This window comes from Miniopterus schreibersii (assembly GCF_964146895.1).
Source record: "Miniopterus schreibersii genome assembly, chromosome: 3".
Lineage (NCBI taxonomy): Eukaryota > Metazoa > Chordata > Mammalia > Chiroptera > Miniopteridae > Miniopterus > Miniopterus schreibersii.
In genome coordinates, this window is record NC_138103.1 from 63,781,106 (window position 1) to 63,795,520 (window position 14,415).

The 14,415-nt window shown below is 35.8% G+C and overlaps 1 protein-coding gene across 1 annotated transcript in view; it reads right to left on the reverse strand.

The window, feature by feature from the left end:
• Positions 1 to 14,415, reverse strand: part of JMY (junction mediating and regulatory protein, p53 cofactor) — a 63,199-nt gene that overhangs the window by 12,848 nt on the left and 35,936 nt on the right. The window contains exon 4 of the mRNA XM_081133643.1: positions 8,296 to 8,465. Within this exon, the coding sequence (XP_080989769.1) occupies positions 8,296 to 8,465 (170 nt within the window). The remainder of the gene's footprint in view (positions 1 to 8,295; positions 8,466 to 14,415) is intronic.

Consider the following 14,415-nt stretch of genomic DNA (forward strand, 5'->3'; position numbering starts at 1 on the left):
ATGGAGGGGAATGCTGATAAAATGAAATCCTGCTGCTTCTGTCCTAAGTCATAAAAGAGGAATCTAAGAGTGATTTCTTTCCTGAGACTCCCAATCTCACTTTAAATTATAAACATCTCTTTCTACACTATCTTAGGCCTCTTGTCCAGTTCTGGAGATCACAGCCCCAGGTTGCACCCTCCTGTTATCTGCACCCAAACTCACTGTGAGAACAGCAAACAAACAGGTAAAATATGTAGGGTCAGAAGGCTTTATTCTCAGTAAAACCTTAGTGTGAATCAGTCCAAAAACCTTCATCTATGACCAGTTCTCCAGTGATACTGCTCAGGTTCAGTTCAGTCTGTTAGTTCCATCTTTATTACCTCCAGTCCTCACCCACTAGAAGTGACCATTTATCAGCTGTGTTCATGACACTGTGCTAACTACCACTCTCCTGTCCAGTACCCTGGCTAAGGAAGTTCAAAGTCCCCTACTGACATACCTTTACACTGTCAGCTGCCTCATCTGCAAGTAGAGCAATACTCTGATCCCTGCCCAGGGCCCATGTACCTTAAAAACATTTGAGATGCATAGTGATACCAGAATACAGTGAATATCAAATATCAAACTGAGAAAGGAAGGGGGTATTCTCTTACAATAATGGACCTTATCCCCAGTTTTCTGGCTTAGTGGGTTCTATGCAGAGCAAGGGAGTCCAGAGGTGTATTTACCATGGCTGGGTTCAAAAGGACAAAACCTCATCAAAGACAGAGGCACAGACAAGAAATCTGTTAAATACCAACCTCTGAGTGAACAAACAACAGGACAGAGGTAGGCCTCAGGAAAAGTTAAAGGGTTGTACAGAGGACTTCCATGGGAGAAGCCAAGGAGAAGGGAAGTAAAGACAAGCCAGGGAAATCTTGGGAGGGCAAAGCTGTGCTCTGAGGTTTATCTAAACTTCAGTAGGGAGGGGAAATCCTCAGTGGAAGGCATGGAGAGGTATTTGAAGGCTACATTACATTGCTCCAAATCTCTTCCCTATAACATCTGAAATTTCCAACTGATATTTTCCTGGTGCCTAACTCAGCTGACAGCCACAAAACTAATGGAATGGGAATTCAGAGTGCAAGGAGCACTAATTCTGAGCAATGGAGCCATGCAGAGAAGGAAGGTGCCACAGATGGGACATCTTTGTTATACTCGGAGACAGTGCTTGCCAGGACAAGAAGCCTAAAGAGTAGGATAAGGGCTCAAAAAAAAAAGACAATCAGTGCCCGTGAAAACTCTGCTGCCTTGAAGGTTTACTCAGCTCAACTTTCACCCTTTTAAATAAACTTCTGAAACCTGGATATTACGACCCCAAACCAAGCTGTGACTTCCCAATGTAACACATAGTACCAGCAACACTGGAACTAGAAATAGACCCAATTCTCCCAATTCCTACAAGGATGGTCTTTCCACTACACAAAAGTAGGGAGCGCCAGCAAAGAAAAATGTTTTTGCAGTAAATCTAGCAAGAAAATGAAGTACATGAAGTACTAGTCAACGTCCATATATCCACATAAAACATCATACACTACTGACCCCACAGATAATCACTCCCCCCATGCACAATGTTATAGTTTTCACGTATACCTATTTTAATGACTGTACTATATCATAAAAACAAATAGAAAGCAACTTATACAACAAATGATGCCCGTCCTGCCTTTCACCCTACTGTGCTAGAAAACCCCATGACTTGTGAGGTGTTGTGAAAAACAGAGCTTTCAAAGTATCTATGGGTTGAGCCAATATAGTAGCCAACAAATACTGAGTACCTACAACTGTGTAAATTACAGAGAGTATGGCAGTAAACAAGAAATGAAGCAAGGGTTCAGAGAGTAGTCATAAAAATCATGCCCGGCATAAGAGAGTAACATTAAAGGCAAGCTCGGCAAGCGCTCATCAAGACCAGCCCTTTTATGTGGAGAAGGAAAGAATGAGACTTAGAACCAGACAAACCTGGGGTTCCACTAATAACAGCTGCACAAATACGTAAAATACATACAAGCTGACAGAATTATCTAAAATGTCACATTTCAGAAATCTTTTAAAATTGAAAATAGCCATAATTTCTTTGATGTCAAAATGTAATCTCACAATCCATTTATAGGAAAATATGATCTGACTTGATGCGAGTCCCCATTTATCCATTTAATGTAAATGTCTAGGTTTTGTTACTGGAACACTAACACTTGTGTGGTAGTTACATGCCCTAAATTGGCTTTCTAAAATCTGGAAAACTAAGAATTCTGAAACATATCTGGTCTCGGAGGTTTCAGATAATGGCTTATGGGCTTATAAAGGGTTATGTTTGAGAACTGAGATAATACACATAAAGCATTAAGGACAGGGCGTAAAACATTTAAAACTTTCATGTTTACTTTTTTTTGTAACCACTATCAAAATATACCTTAGATGACTAAAATAGAATTTAATAATTAATATTACAGTTTTTAGAGTAGAACCTAGCTTTTTTTACTTAAAAGCTTTGAAATGTCTAGTGTGCAGATATGAAACAGACTCTGTTTATTGATAAATTAAAAACACAAAACCAGCATTTCTGCCTCAACGAGCACCCCAGCTTCCCCACCTATGTTCCTTGAAGTTGAAACTTTTGGAAAGGCCCATACGAAATGCAATTAAACATCTTAAGCATGGGAATCCCCCCCGCCGGCCCGTATTCCCTTCCATGCTGCTTGCACAATACCTAATAAAGGTGAGAACAATACCTAATATGTATAGCTGAGTTCTTCCTCTATGCCAGGCACTTTGCTAAGTGACTCATAACTCTTCTAAAAGGTATGTATTACTTCTATTTTATAGAGGTGTTAAGCAATTCACCCAGTGTGGCTATTTAAATAAAATAAAAAATTTCTGTTCCTCTGTCACATAAGTCACATTTCAGGAGCTCAATACATAATGCCTAGTAGCTAATATTACCGCAGAATGCAGACATAGAGCATTTCCATCACCGAAGGAAGTTCTGCTGAATAGCTGTCTATATCATAAGCTCATGCCTACTACAGTATACTATAAACGCTCAATACTTTTTAAAATATATATACATTTTATTGATTTCAGAGAGAGGAAGGGAGAGGGGGAGAGAGAGAGAGAGAGAGAGAGAGAGAGAGAAACATCAATGATGAGAGTCAGATTGGCTGCCTCCTGCACTCCCCCTGCTGGGGATGGAGCCCGAAACCTGGGCATGTGCCCTGACTGGGAATCGAACCTTGATCTCCTGGGTCATAGGTCAATGCTCAACCCGAGCCATGCCGGCCAGGCTAACTGCTTAATACTTGATGCCTTAAATAAACTGACATAAAGGGCTATAACCTTAATCATAATTTAGCCATATGCTTTTAGGAGAAAGACAAAATAATGAAGTAGAAGGAACTAGCCTCAGGATTGGTATATACCATCAGCTCAATATTCTGGAAGTTTCTGTATATTCACAGAGATGACCTCAAAGAATCTGCTTTTAAAAAATAAATGGGAATAGCTAAAATCCTCTGCCAAAACAAGAAAGCACATTGATATATTTTTAGAACTTTCAACCTTAAGGACTGGAATCCAAAGCATTTTCTAGTTAATTCCCTATTAACCACAAAACATGGTTAACAGAAGATAACAGTCCACAAGTGAACTGAGATATATTTTCTATGATTTGTTTCATGATGGCACCTTAATCTTAGTATGTATTTTAATTACTAACTGTAAAGAAAATCCCATATTTAATTAATAACTCTTATTTTAATAATACTTCTAAATTACATCGTACTCCTAACCCTGTGTGATTATATGTAATTTAATCTTGTCCAGTGGTTTAAAATGTATCTGATGTGATCTGTAAATAATAGATACCTGAAAGTAAAGATGTATTTGGATAGTTAGATTGCTATTGTTTTTAAATCTCGATTGATGGGGAGTATACTACTGAAAGAGTGGAATAAGGTAGTCACAACTAATTAACCTCACCCTTTCAAAAATATCAGGCCAAAAAGGCTTTGATATTTTCAAGAGTTTTTTTATGGAAAAATTTCACCACCAGTGGACAATCTGGTTGAGGGGCTCAGGTATAGATGTTCTGGGAACCTACTATATTTGTGTGCAAAACTGTGCATATGTGTATTTCTCTGAGTACAGGGTTCCTGGCTTTCAAATTATTATTTTTTTATAGCTTCATATTGCCTTTTTTGTATTTATTTTTAAAATCTATCTTTATTGTTGAAAGTATTACAGACATCCCCTCTTTTTTTCCCCCATTGATCCCCTCCACCCCACATCTGCCTCACCCCCAGGCCTTTCCCACACTATTGTCTCTGTCCATGGGTTATGCATTTATGCATAGAAGTTCTTTGATTAATCTCTCCCTACCCATCCACCCACCCCCACCTCCCTCTGAGATTCCTCAATCTGGTTCCATGCTTCTGTTTCTGGATCTATTTTACAGATCTAGCTTTCAAATTATTAAAAGGACAAGTAGTCTGCAACCTAAAAAGGGTAAGAATGGCTACAATGAAGACTCAGAAACAGTTAAAAAGGTTAATTAAACAGCATCATACTTATTCCTAAGTACCAGTTAGTGTAGTTAAAGAAAATCTAAAATTCAAACAGAATTCTGCTTGCCTGGGTGACATTTAGTATTTCAGCTCTAATTTAGAAATTTTGTTTCAAGTTTAGCATTATACTCATGGCAAATATTAATAAATATTTTCTTAATTTCTATTAAGTCTTTTGTCTTTAAAATAACCTAAGGAAATACAACATAAGCAACATTTTTTAAAAGAACAAAAGTCTCCCCATAACTTAAATCACAGGGTACCACTGCATTATAAGGTCTTCCCTGGCAAAGCATCTGTTTGGGATGGGCTTAATAACTGACATTTGTTCTCCTTCTCATGAGTAATGTGGTCACCTTAAATTAATGCCAATAAAACTGGTATAGTACATCATCACAGATGCATATAAAAAGCACAATGCATATATTATATACACACAACAATCATAAACCTGGCAAGAATGACGAACTGACAGTTTTACCATAACTTCTGAAGAATTTGAACATGATACAGAACATTATAAAACATACTATTAAGGTAACAGGATGGCCCCAGGGAAAATGACCCCACAGATAATCATCACCTCAGATTGTCAGGGCCCATTTCAGCCTCGCCCTTCCTCTACCACCCTAGACCAATTCCAGTAAGAACAATGTTCCTGCAATAGCAAGCAGTCAGAGATCTTACCCTCAGCAGCTCCTACAGGCACCCTACGTTCTCAGTACAACTCAATGTCAGCCTGGTTAGAACAATAAAGCTAGTCAATGTGATGAAGACCAAGAGTAATACTCTACCTCACAGGCAATAAAGTGCTGGAATTTTAAGTTTTGAAAGTTTTAGAACTTAAAGTAGATTAAGTAGATTAGTTGTTGCCTAGGGCTGGGGTAGGATTGAAGGGGAGATGAATGACTACTAATAGACACAGGTTAATTTTGGGGGGGTTACGAAAATGTTCTACAGTTGACTGTGAATAGTTGCACAATTCCGTTAATATACTAAAAACCACTGAATTGTACACTTTAAATGGGAAAATTGTATGGTATGTGAATTATGTCTCAAAATATGGTTTAAAAATCATTTTGGGCTACAAAGTACTACAAATCTAATGAAGAATCAAATAATTTTATTCTTATTTAATCCTTTTGAATATAATTGCTCTCTTAAAATAACTAGTATAAATTCAGTCGCCTCACCCAGCTCATTCTCCTCTGCCCAACAAAAATCCACACTTCTTGCCTCCTTTATGAGCCTATGCAAGATGACTGCAGTACTATCTACAAAGGCACAAGCTCACGTACATTCAGGAGGAGCCCAGGCATGTGCAACCTGGATCTGACCCTCACTCAGTTCTTAACTGCCAAGAAACACCCTACAATCCTGAGTAGCTTTAAAAGCAGCAATTTCAGGTTGCCAAAACATAAGTTCTCAATTCCCTATTGCCTTTAACTCAAACCTTTTTCATTACTGAATTAAGGGTCCAAATTCCATGTATTTATACTCATTTACAAGAAATGCTTTGCTTTCAACCATCGGCAGTGAAACAAAATTTGAAAACAGTTTCCAGTATAAAAAAAATGGGCTAAGGATTTAAGAATGGCCTTCCAATCAATTCTCTATAATTGCCCAGAATATTTCATAAAAACAAATCTGATCATGTCATTCTTTGATTAAATCTTACAATGGCTCTATACTGTTTTTAGGGTAAAATTCAAATTCCTGGCAGGGCACAGAAGGCCAACCCTAAACTTGGCTTACTTTTCCAACCTGCTCTTCTCACTACTCCTTCAGATAACTAGGCTGATTCTTCCTGCCCCTACTGGGATTTTTGGAACATGCAGTTCTCTTCATCTATGACCTTTGGGACTATCTCACAGCTCATTTTCACATCACCTATGTCTTGCTCCACCATATTATAACAACTCAAAACACCATGATTGTACTTTTTTATTGTTTAAAGGAGGGGGCATTCATTAACCATGTACTTATCCCCATCACCCATTATAATTCCTAGCAAAAACATTAAAAACACTAAACAAATATTTGTTGAATAAAGAAACTGAGCAGGGATATTTGAATTGGGTAGAATTCTAAAAGGCCGAAAAAGGAGGCAAAGGAAAGGGAAAAGTTAAGGGTGACCCTAAGGTTTTTGAGCCTAGAGCATCTTGAAGAACCATGGGCCCTTAACAGAAAGGAGAGATTTAAAGAAGACCCGCTATGGGGAAATAAAGGAGTTTGGTTTTAGAAATATTTCATGTATGGCATATTGGCTCAAAAAAACTGATTCCCCCCCCCAAAAGTGACTTAATAATGTATAATACATTGTTATCTCAATAAGGTAGAAAATGGATAAATGAAAAGGGAAAACAACCCAAAATTCATTTAATAATCTGACTGCTTTTCATCTTTGAAATATTTTGCATTTTAACTCTGGCTATAAGGCACAATCTGAATAGCTGTGCCTAAACCATTGAGTCTTACTACCTGCCATCTTGAACACTCACTTAGATTCATCCCTAACACTAGTTTTTATTTATTTATTTTTAATCCTCAGCCAAAGATATTTTCACCGTTGCTTTTCACAGGGTGAGAACATTGATGTGAGAGACACACATCGATAGGCTGACTCCTGCATACACCCCGACAGGCCGGGAATCAAGCCTGCAACCAAGGTACATGCTCTTGCCTGGAATCAAACCCAGGACGCTTCAGTCCAAAGGCCAGAGCTCTAACCACTGAGCGAAACCGGCTAGGGCCCTAACATTAGTTTTAATCTTCATTCACTATTAAAACTACATACTTTCCTTATTTTCAAAAATATTGTACTCCTAGACCCTAACACTTGCTTCTTCCAATACTTAAAAAAATCTCAGCAAATGCCAGTGTAGATACTTAAGCACCCTTTTATAAAAAGCAATCTGTTCTGGCCCAGTTTAATAATAACATATAAAATAGTATTTCAAAACTAATGGCCTAGAAGATATACATTTAGTATATATTTAATGGCTGCAATATTTTCAAGCACAACTTGGGCATCAACAGTATATTCAGTGCTGTACTGGGCCCTATGAGGAACACTAAAACCACTGACGAGCAGGATGGCAATGAAAAAAAGTGGTTGATTTTTAAAAGATCATTTTAGATATGTTTTAAATAAATATATATATACACATATATATCAGCAACCCTTTTCAAGGATTTCTATGACTCTCTTTCTTTTCTGTATCCATGAAGAGGTGCTAATGAAGCACAGTCAAGAAAACTGGACCTCTATTAACCCCGTTGTGTTCCAGAAGGAATAAAATGGAAGTTCCAAAGGTAGCAGTGTGAGCAGAATACAATCAAGTCTAACAAAATGTTACTGCCTTAGGATTTTTGCGAAATTTCTCTAGGCAGTGAAACTTTCTTAATAATTGTCAAAAAGCTTTGAACGTTATAGTATAAAAATTTTAAAGAAATTCTGACATCGACCTCCTTTTTGTCTTAATGTGTTGCTGCCTACATTCACACTGTGATGCTGTGAAAATACCATGTGTGTCTAACTCTTCTATCAGTGGCAACTCAAATCATAGGCCCCATCATGAGTGTTATCATCTCATGAAGTCAGTGCAAAAATAATAGTTGCCTGTAGAGTCAGAAAAACGTCAGTCTGTACAGAAATAAAAATCAAATCTTTATTTTTTAAAAATTTTATATTTTTCCAAGTTTTTGTTACCTCTTCTTTTAGTGCATGTTTCCTCTGTTCCAAACAGATCTCTTTAGCTCTCATCATCTGCAGAGTCTCCTTAGAAACTGCATACTGGAGTTTTTCCATCCGTTCAGCAGCTGCTGCCCAAGATGCTTTACCAAATTTCTTCTGATCAGCTCGCATTCGATCGTACACAGCTATTAATAATAATTTTTAAAAAGACATTAAGACATAAAACTTGATACTAAAGAATTTGAAAGGCTTAACTTTCACTAACCACATACTCAAAAGATAAACACACAAATCCTACCCCGATGATAAATTACTTATAACGGCTCTAAAATATAATACAACAGTATCTTAGATTCTAATGTAGGAGGTAATGTTTTCAATTCATAATCTCACTCTGAATCTCAATTTTTGGGTTTCTACTCATGTTGTTTGAATATCAAATGATTCTGCCATTTTAAATTTCTGCCCATCTTTTTAAATTGTATTAGAATATTTATGCAACCATAAGATCAATATAGTAGTGTGCTGTAGGAAAAAAATATCAGGAGGTTTGGATATAGACAGCTTTGAGTTAAATTCCCAATTCTACTTACCCATAATTGACGTAACTTTTGGCAAGAAATTTAACTGTTCTTGGGCTCAATTCCCTAGAGTGAAAAAAGTAAGGAGATCTAGAACCTAGTCAGAAGGCTTTTATGATAATTAATGAGAATGATAGGTATTCGAATGTCTCTCCCACTTCACAGAGCAACATTAATCGAATATATGGTCTGTTTTGTTTTCCTCTCATGTAAAAACTACCACAGTTGTTCACATTTATATGAGGTTATATTATTTTCAAAGTACTTTTTCCATGTTATCTCTATTTATCTGCCCAGAAATCCTATAGAATAGGTAACATATGCATTATCAACACCTTCTATATATGCATAACTGAGGAGTTTCAGTAACTCAACAGCAAGGTGACACACCTACAGTCATAAAGTTAAAACTAGTACCCAAGTTGCTTAAGCCCCTAGTCTACTACCTCTACCATTTTTACCTGAACTTGTAACCACAGATATAGTCAAACATTCTACATATTCACAAATAGGATTGTCTCTTGCTCCCCACTTCAGGACCATGTCTGGGGAGTAGCTCCCAGTCCTAATTCAGCCTCAGGTGGTTACCTACCACAAGACCTAGTCAATATTTTGTCTTCCAACATCTTTAGATGGAACATATTCTTACATCTAATTGCTATTCATTTTACCTGTAATTAATTCCCAACAGCTCAGAAATAGGAAAGGTAATGAGAAATATTATTTGTGAATAACTGGAATACCCCTAAGAACAGTATTGAAACACCACTAAAACAGATTCTTCTCTCCTTCTGCTGGCAAAAATAAGACTCTTGATAAGATAACCATTTACATTATCAGGGTAACAATCCTGTAATAATACTCTATGATGACCATTATATGTAAAAAAAGCTCTGAAGGTGTTTATAAGGTTTCATGTTGAATCTATTTTTAAAAAACCTTAGTGCTCTGAACACATGTATACTTGTCAGAAACAAGCCCATTTAAGATGTTTTTAAAAGCTAAGTGGTAATATATCAGAACTGGGTTGCACCTGGCTTTGCATAAGGACATCTTACTCCTTCTAAAAAGAGGTTACCTCTGGAATTCACTTTCTGATTGCAGACATTAAGGAGAGCTATTACTCTCAACAGCATAAAGCCACACAGAAATCTTCATTCTGTTTCTCTTACGTGGGAGGAGGAAAACGTGCTCAGAAAAGAAAAGATCAAGCAAACCAAATCTCTCTCCTGGCTGGGCTCAAAGGCTTCCTGCTGGGATAAAGTCACCAGAACTTTAAAGATACAAAGAAGCCTACAGCGACTTTGATGAAGCATATGAAACCCTGGAATGATGCTCATCACCTACAAAAATGTTCTGCATAAAACTGGAGAAGCAAATTATAAAATAAGAGCAATAATCAAAATTGTATAAAACCAGAACCAATAACCTATGAACTAAACATGAGAAAACATACAGAATCATTGCAATTATGTAATAAGCCAAAAAATATTAACAGATGCAAAGTGGTGACAAAAAGCTTGTAGGATTACAGATGTAGAGTTTCTTTTCCCTCTAATATTCTATATTTTCTGTAACGGTTACATTTTTTTTTTAAATCTCAATGCAAAGACCTTTTTTGATAACAGAGAAGTGTGCATCTAGAAGGCAGTCTAAACCAAGCACATAGTTTTCATAAAAATAGTTTACTAGTAAGGAAAGACATCTTTAAACATTCAAAGGAACTATTATTTATATAATGTATTGTGTGTTCTTCTTTTACTTTTTATTTTTAAAACTACCATTCTGTTCTAGGGAGAATACCCAGAGGTGGGAATGCTGGGTCATATGGTATCTTTAATTTCATAAGAAACTGCAAAATAATTTTCCAGAGAGACTGTACAATTCTGAATTCTTACCAGCAATACAGGAAGGGCTCCTATTACGTTGTATCCTGCCTGCACTTGGTATCCTTAGTATTCAAAAAAAAATTTTTTTAATTTATTGATTTGAGAGAGAGGGAGGGAAGTGGGGGGAGGGAGAGAGAGAGAAACATCGATTTGTTGTTCCACTTATTTATGCATTCATTGGTTGATTCTTATACGTGCCCTGACCAGGGATGGGAACAGGAACCTTGGTGGCGGGAAGGGGGGTGGTGGTGGAGATGATGACACTCTAACCAACTAAGCTACCAGCCAGGGTTTGGTTAGTATTCTTTATTTTAGTAAGTCTCATCAGCATGCATTAGTATCTCACTGTGGTTTTAATTTGCATTACCCTAAGGACAAATGATGTTGAACGTCTTTTCAAGTGCTTATATTTGCCATCTTTATTCTCTGGCGAACTGTCCAAGTCCCTTTCCCATTTATTAACTGGATTGTTTATTTTCTTATCCCATCTATTCATTGAATTGTTTATTGAGTTTTAAGAGTATTTTATGTATTCTGGATACAAGTTCTTTGTTAGATGTGTTATTTGCAAATATTTTCTCTTAAATACTCTCTTGCCTTGTCATTCTCTTAATAGTACCTGGTAGAGTAGTTTTTAACTTTGATGAAATTCATTTTATCAAATTTTTTCATGGTTCATATTCATCATTACTTATATCTGTTACAGTTTTTATTTGTAGTGTCATTGCTAATAACACTCTGGATAACTCTAGGTTACAAAATTTTTCTCTTCTGTTTTCTTCTGGATGTTTTGCATTTAGATCCATTCTGAGTTTATCTTTGTATAAGGTATGAGGCTTAGGTCTAGGTTCATTTTTCTGCATATGAATGGCCAATTGTTCCAATACCATTTGTTGTTTTCCATTGATTTGCTTTAACAAAGAGTAAATGACCAAGTACTATGAGTTTATTTCTGTATTCTCTATTTTCTTCCATTGATTTACAAGTCTATCCCTTTCACAATACCATGCCACAGCTCTACAGTACTTTGTAAAGTCAGGTAGTGTGATTCTTCCAATGTGTTTTGTGCCCCACCCCAAAAAAACTGTTTTAAGCTATTTCAGCTCCTTTGTCCCTCCATATAAATTAGAACCAGCCTGCTTAAATCTACAACAACAACAAAACCCTCTGCTGGTATTTTGATAGGCATGTGTTATATCTATAGATCACTTTGGGATGAACTGATATAATTACTATGTTGAGTAGTCCTATCCAAGAACACAGTTATGTCTACAACACTTACCTAGGTCTATAATTTCTTTCATCAGCGTTTTGTAATTTGTCAGCATACAAATCCTGTACATTTTGTTAGATTTATACCTAAATATTTTGTTTTAGAAGGAGTTATTATAAATGTTACTGTTTTTACAATTTGGATTTCCCATTGTTCATTGCTTGTATAGATAAATATAATTCACTTCTGTGGTTGACCTTATTTCCTGTGACCTTGAGAAAGTGACTTGTTAGTTCCAACAGTTTTTAAAAAACAGATTACATACAATTTCCTACATAAACAATGTTATCATCTGTGAATGGGGAAAATTTTATTTCTTCCTTTCCAAACTATATGCCTTTTATTTCTTTTTCTTGCCTTATTACAACTAGCTAAGATTTACTATATTGGGTTGAATAGCAGTGGTGAGCGTGCCTTTTTACCTATTTTAGGGGGAAACATGCAATCTTTCACCATTAACTGAGATACTGGCTTTAGGGTTTTTGTAGATGCCCTTTATTAAGTTAGAGAAATTCCTTTCTATTCCTAGTTTGCTAAGCGTTTTTAGCACGTATGATGTTATATTTTGCCAAATGCTTTTTCAACATCTGATGTATCGATCATGCTTTTTTTTAAGACTAGGATTTCTCAACCTCAGCACTTTTGACATTATAAGCCAGAAAATTATCTGCCATTAGGTGGGCTGTCCTGTTCCACATAGAATGTTTAACACAATCTCTGACCTCTACCTGCTAGATGCTAGTATTACCCTATGTAGTTGTGACAACCAAAAATGTCTCTGGACATTGCTAAGTGTCCTTTTGTGTGGCAAAATCACCCCGTTAAAAACCACTGCTTTACACCTTCAACATGGTAGATCACATTGATTGATGTGCATACTAAATCAGGAAGGATAAGCCCCGTTTGGCCATGATTGTTAATTTTTAAAAGTATTCTTTTTAGTATTTTAGAATTTGCCAATATTTTGTTGAGGACTTTTGCATCTATCTATGCAGAATGCTGGTCTGTTTTTCTTCTTCTTTTTGTGTAGTTTTGGGTTTAGGGTATTGTTAGTCCCATTTAACATAAATTGGACATGTTCCTCTTCTATTTTCTGGAAGAGATTGGGTAGAGTTGCATTACTATTCAAATGCTTGGTAAAATTTGCCAGTGAAACCATTTGGGCCCAGAGAATTCTTTTTTGAAAGGTTTTAAACTACAAATCTAGTATCTTTAATAGTTATAAAAATATTCAGGTTATTTATTATCTTGTATGAACTGTGGTAGATTGTGATTTTCAGGGAATGGTTCCATTTCGCCTGTTAAATTTGTATGCGAAGAGTTGTTTGTAGTAGTTCCCGTATCATCCTTTTGATGCCTGCAAGTTCTATATTAATATTTCATCTTAATATATTTTTAAATGCAAAGTATTTTCATGTGTATTTGAAATATGCATGAAATAGGAGATGAAGAATGGTAGAGTAATAGAGTGTATGTGATTTTCAAAATTCCTTAATCATATTATACTATTTTCCCAAAAACACTGAGGATGGGGAGAGACAAGTAATATGGTTTACTCAAACTTTTGCCACCTGCTTAGGCAAATATCCATATTTCAGGACCAGGAAAAATGAGACACAATAACGTTGGTAACTGAAACTATGAGTTTAAAAAGTAGCAATAAGCATCAACCTTAGATACCTTTGACAGCATCTATGCACAAAATCACTCACATCAACATTAAAACAAAAAAGTATTGCTGACTAAAATATACCTTATGAAAATGAAAGCACTTTGTAGTCAAACACTGTTAACTATAATTCTATCTGAATCTAAGAAATAAACCACATTTACTTTACTCTTCAACAAGTAAAATTCACATGTAATTATCGACAGTTTTTATCATAGCTATCAAACTGCACTTTGTATAGAAATGAAACATCTGAGTAAAGGAACAAATTCTATACCATGTTAATCACCAAAAGAGCATCAAAGATTTGAAGATTAAGAAATAAAGCTCAAAACCTATTAAAAGGAATAATGTCCTTTCATAATAACAAAAATAGAACAGAAAACACCCAGAAGGGAACTGAACAAGAAATGTGTAGAACCCAGATAAAAAAATAAGCCCCAAAAGCCCTACAAAACTTTCCTGAAAAAAACAGACATGAATAAATAGCAAGACATACCAACCACACAAACTTTCTCCTAATTATTGTATAACATTTGTTTATTTCATAAACAAAGCATTTACTCTTCCCCATGAAGAGTAAAACCCTCTTTTAAATTATAAAACATTGTAGTTTTGATCAGAATTACATTCATTTGCAAAGAAATAATTCCCATTTTTTAAAAAAGGGTTATAATACTATTTTAGTGAAGAATAATTGGGTATAGCCAAGTAGTCTAAAAA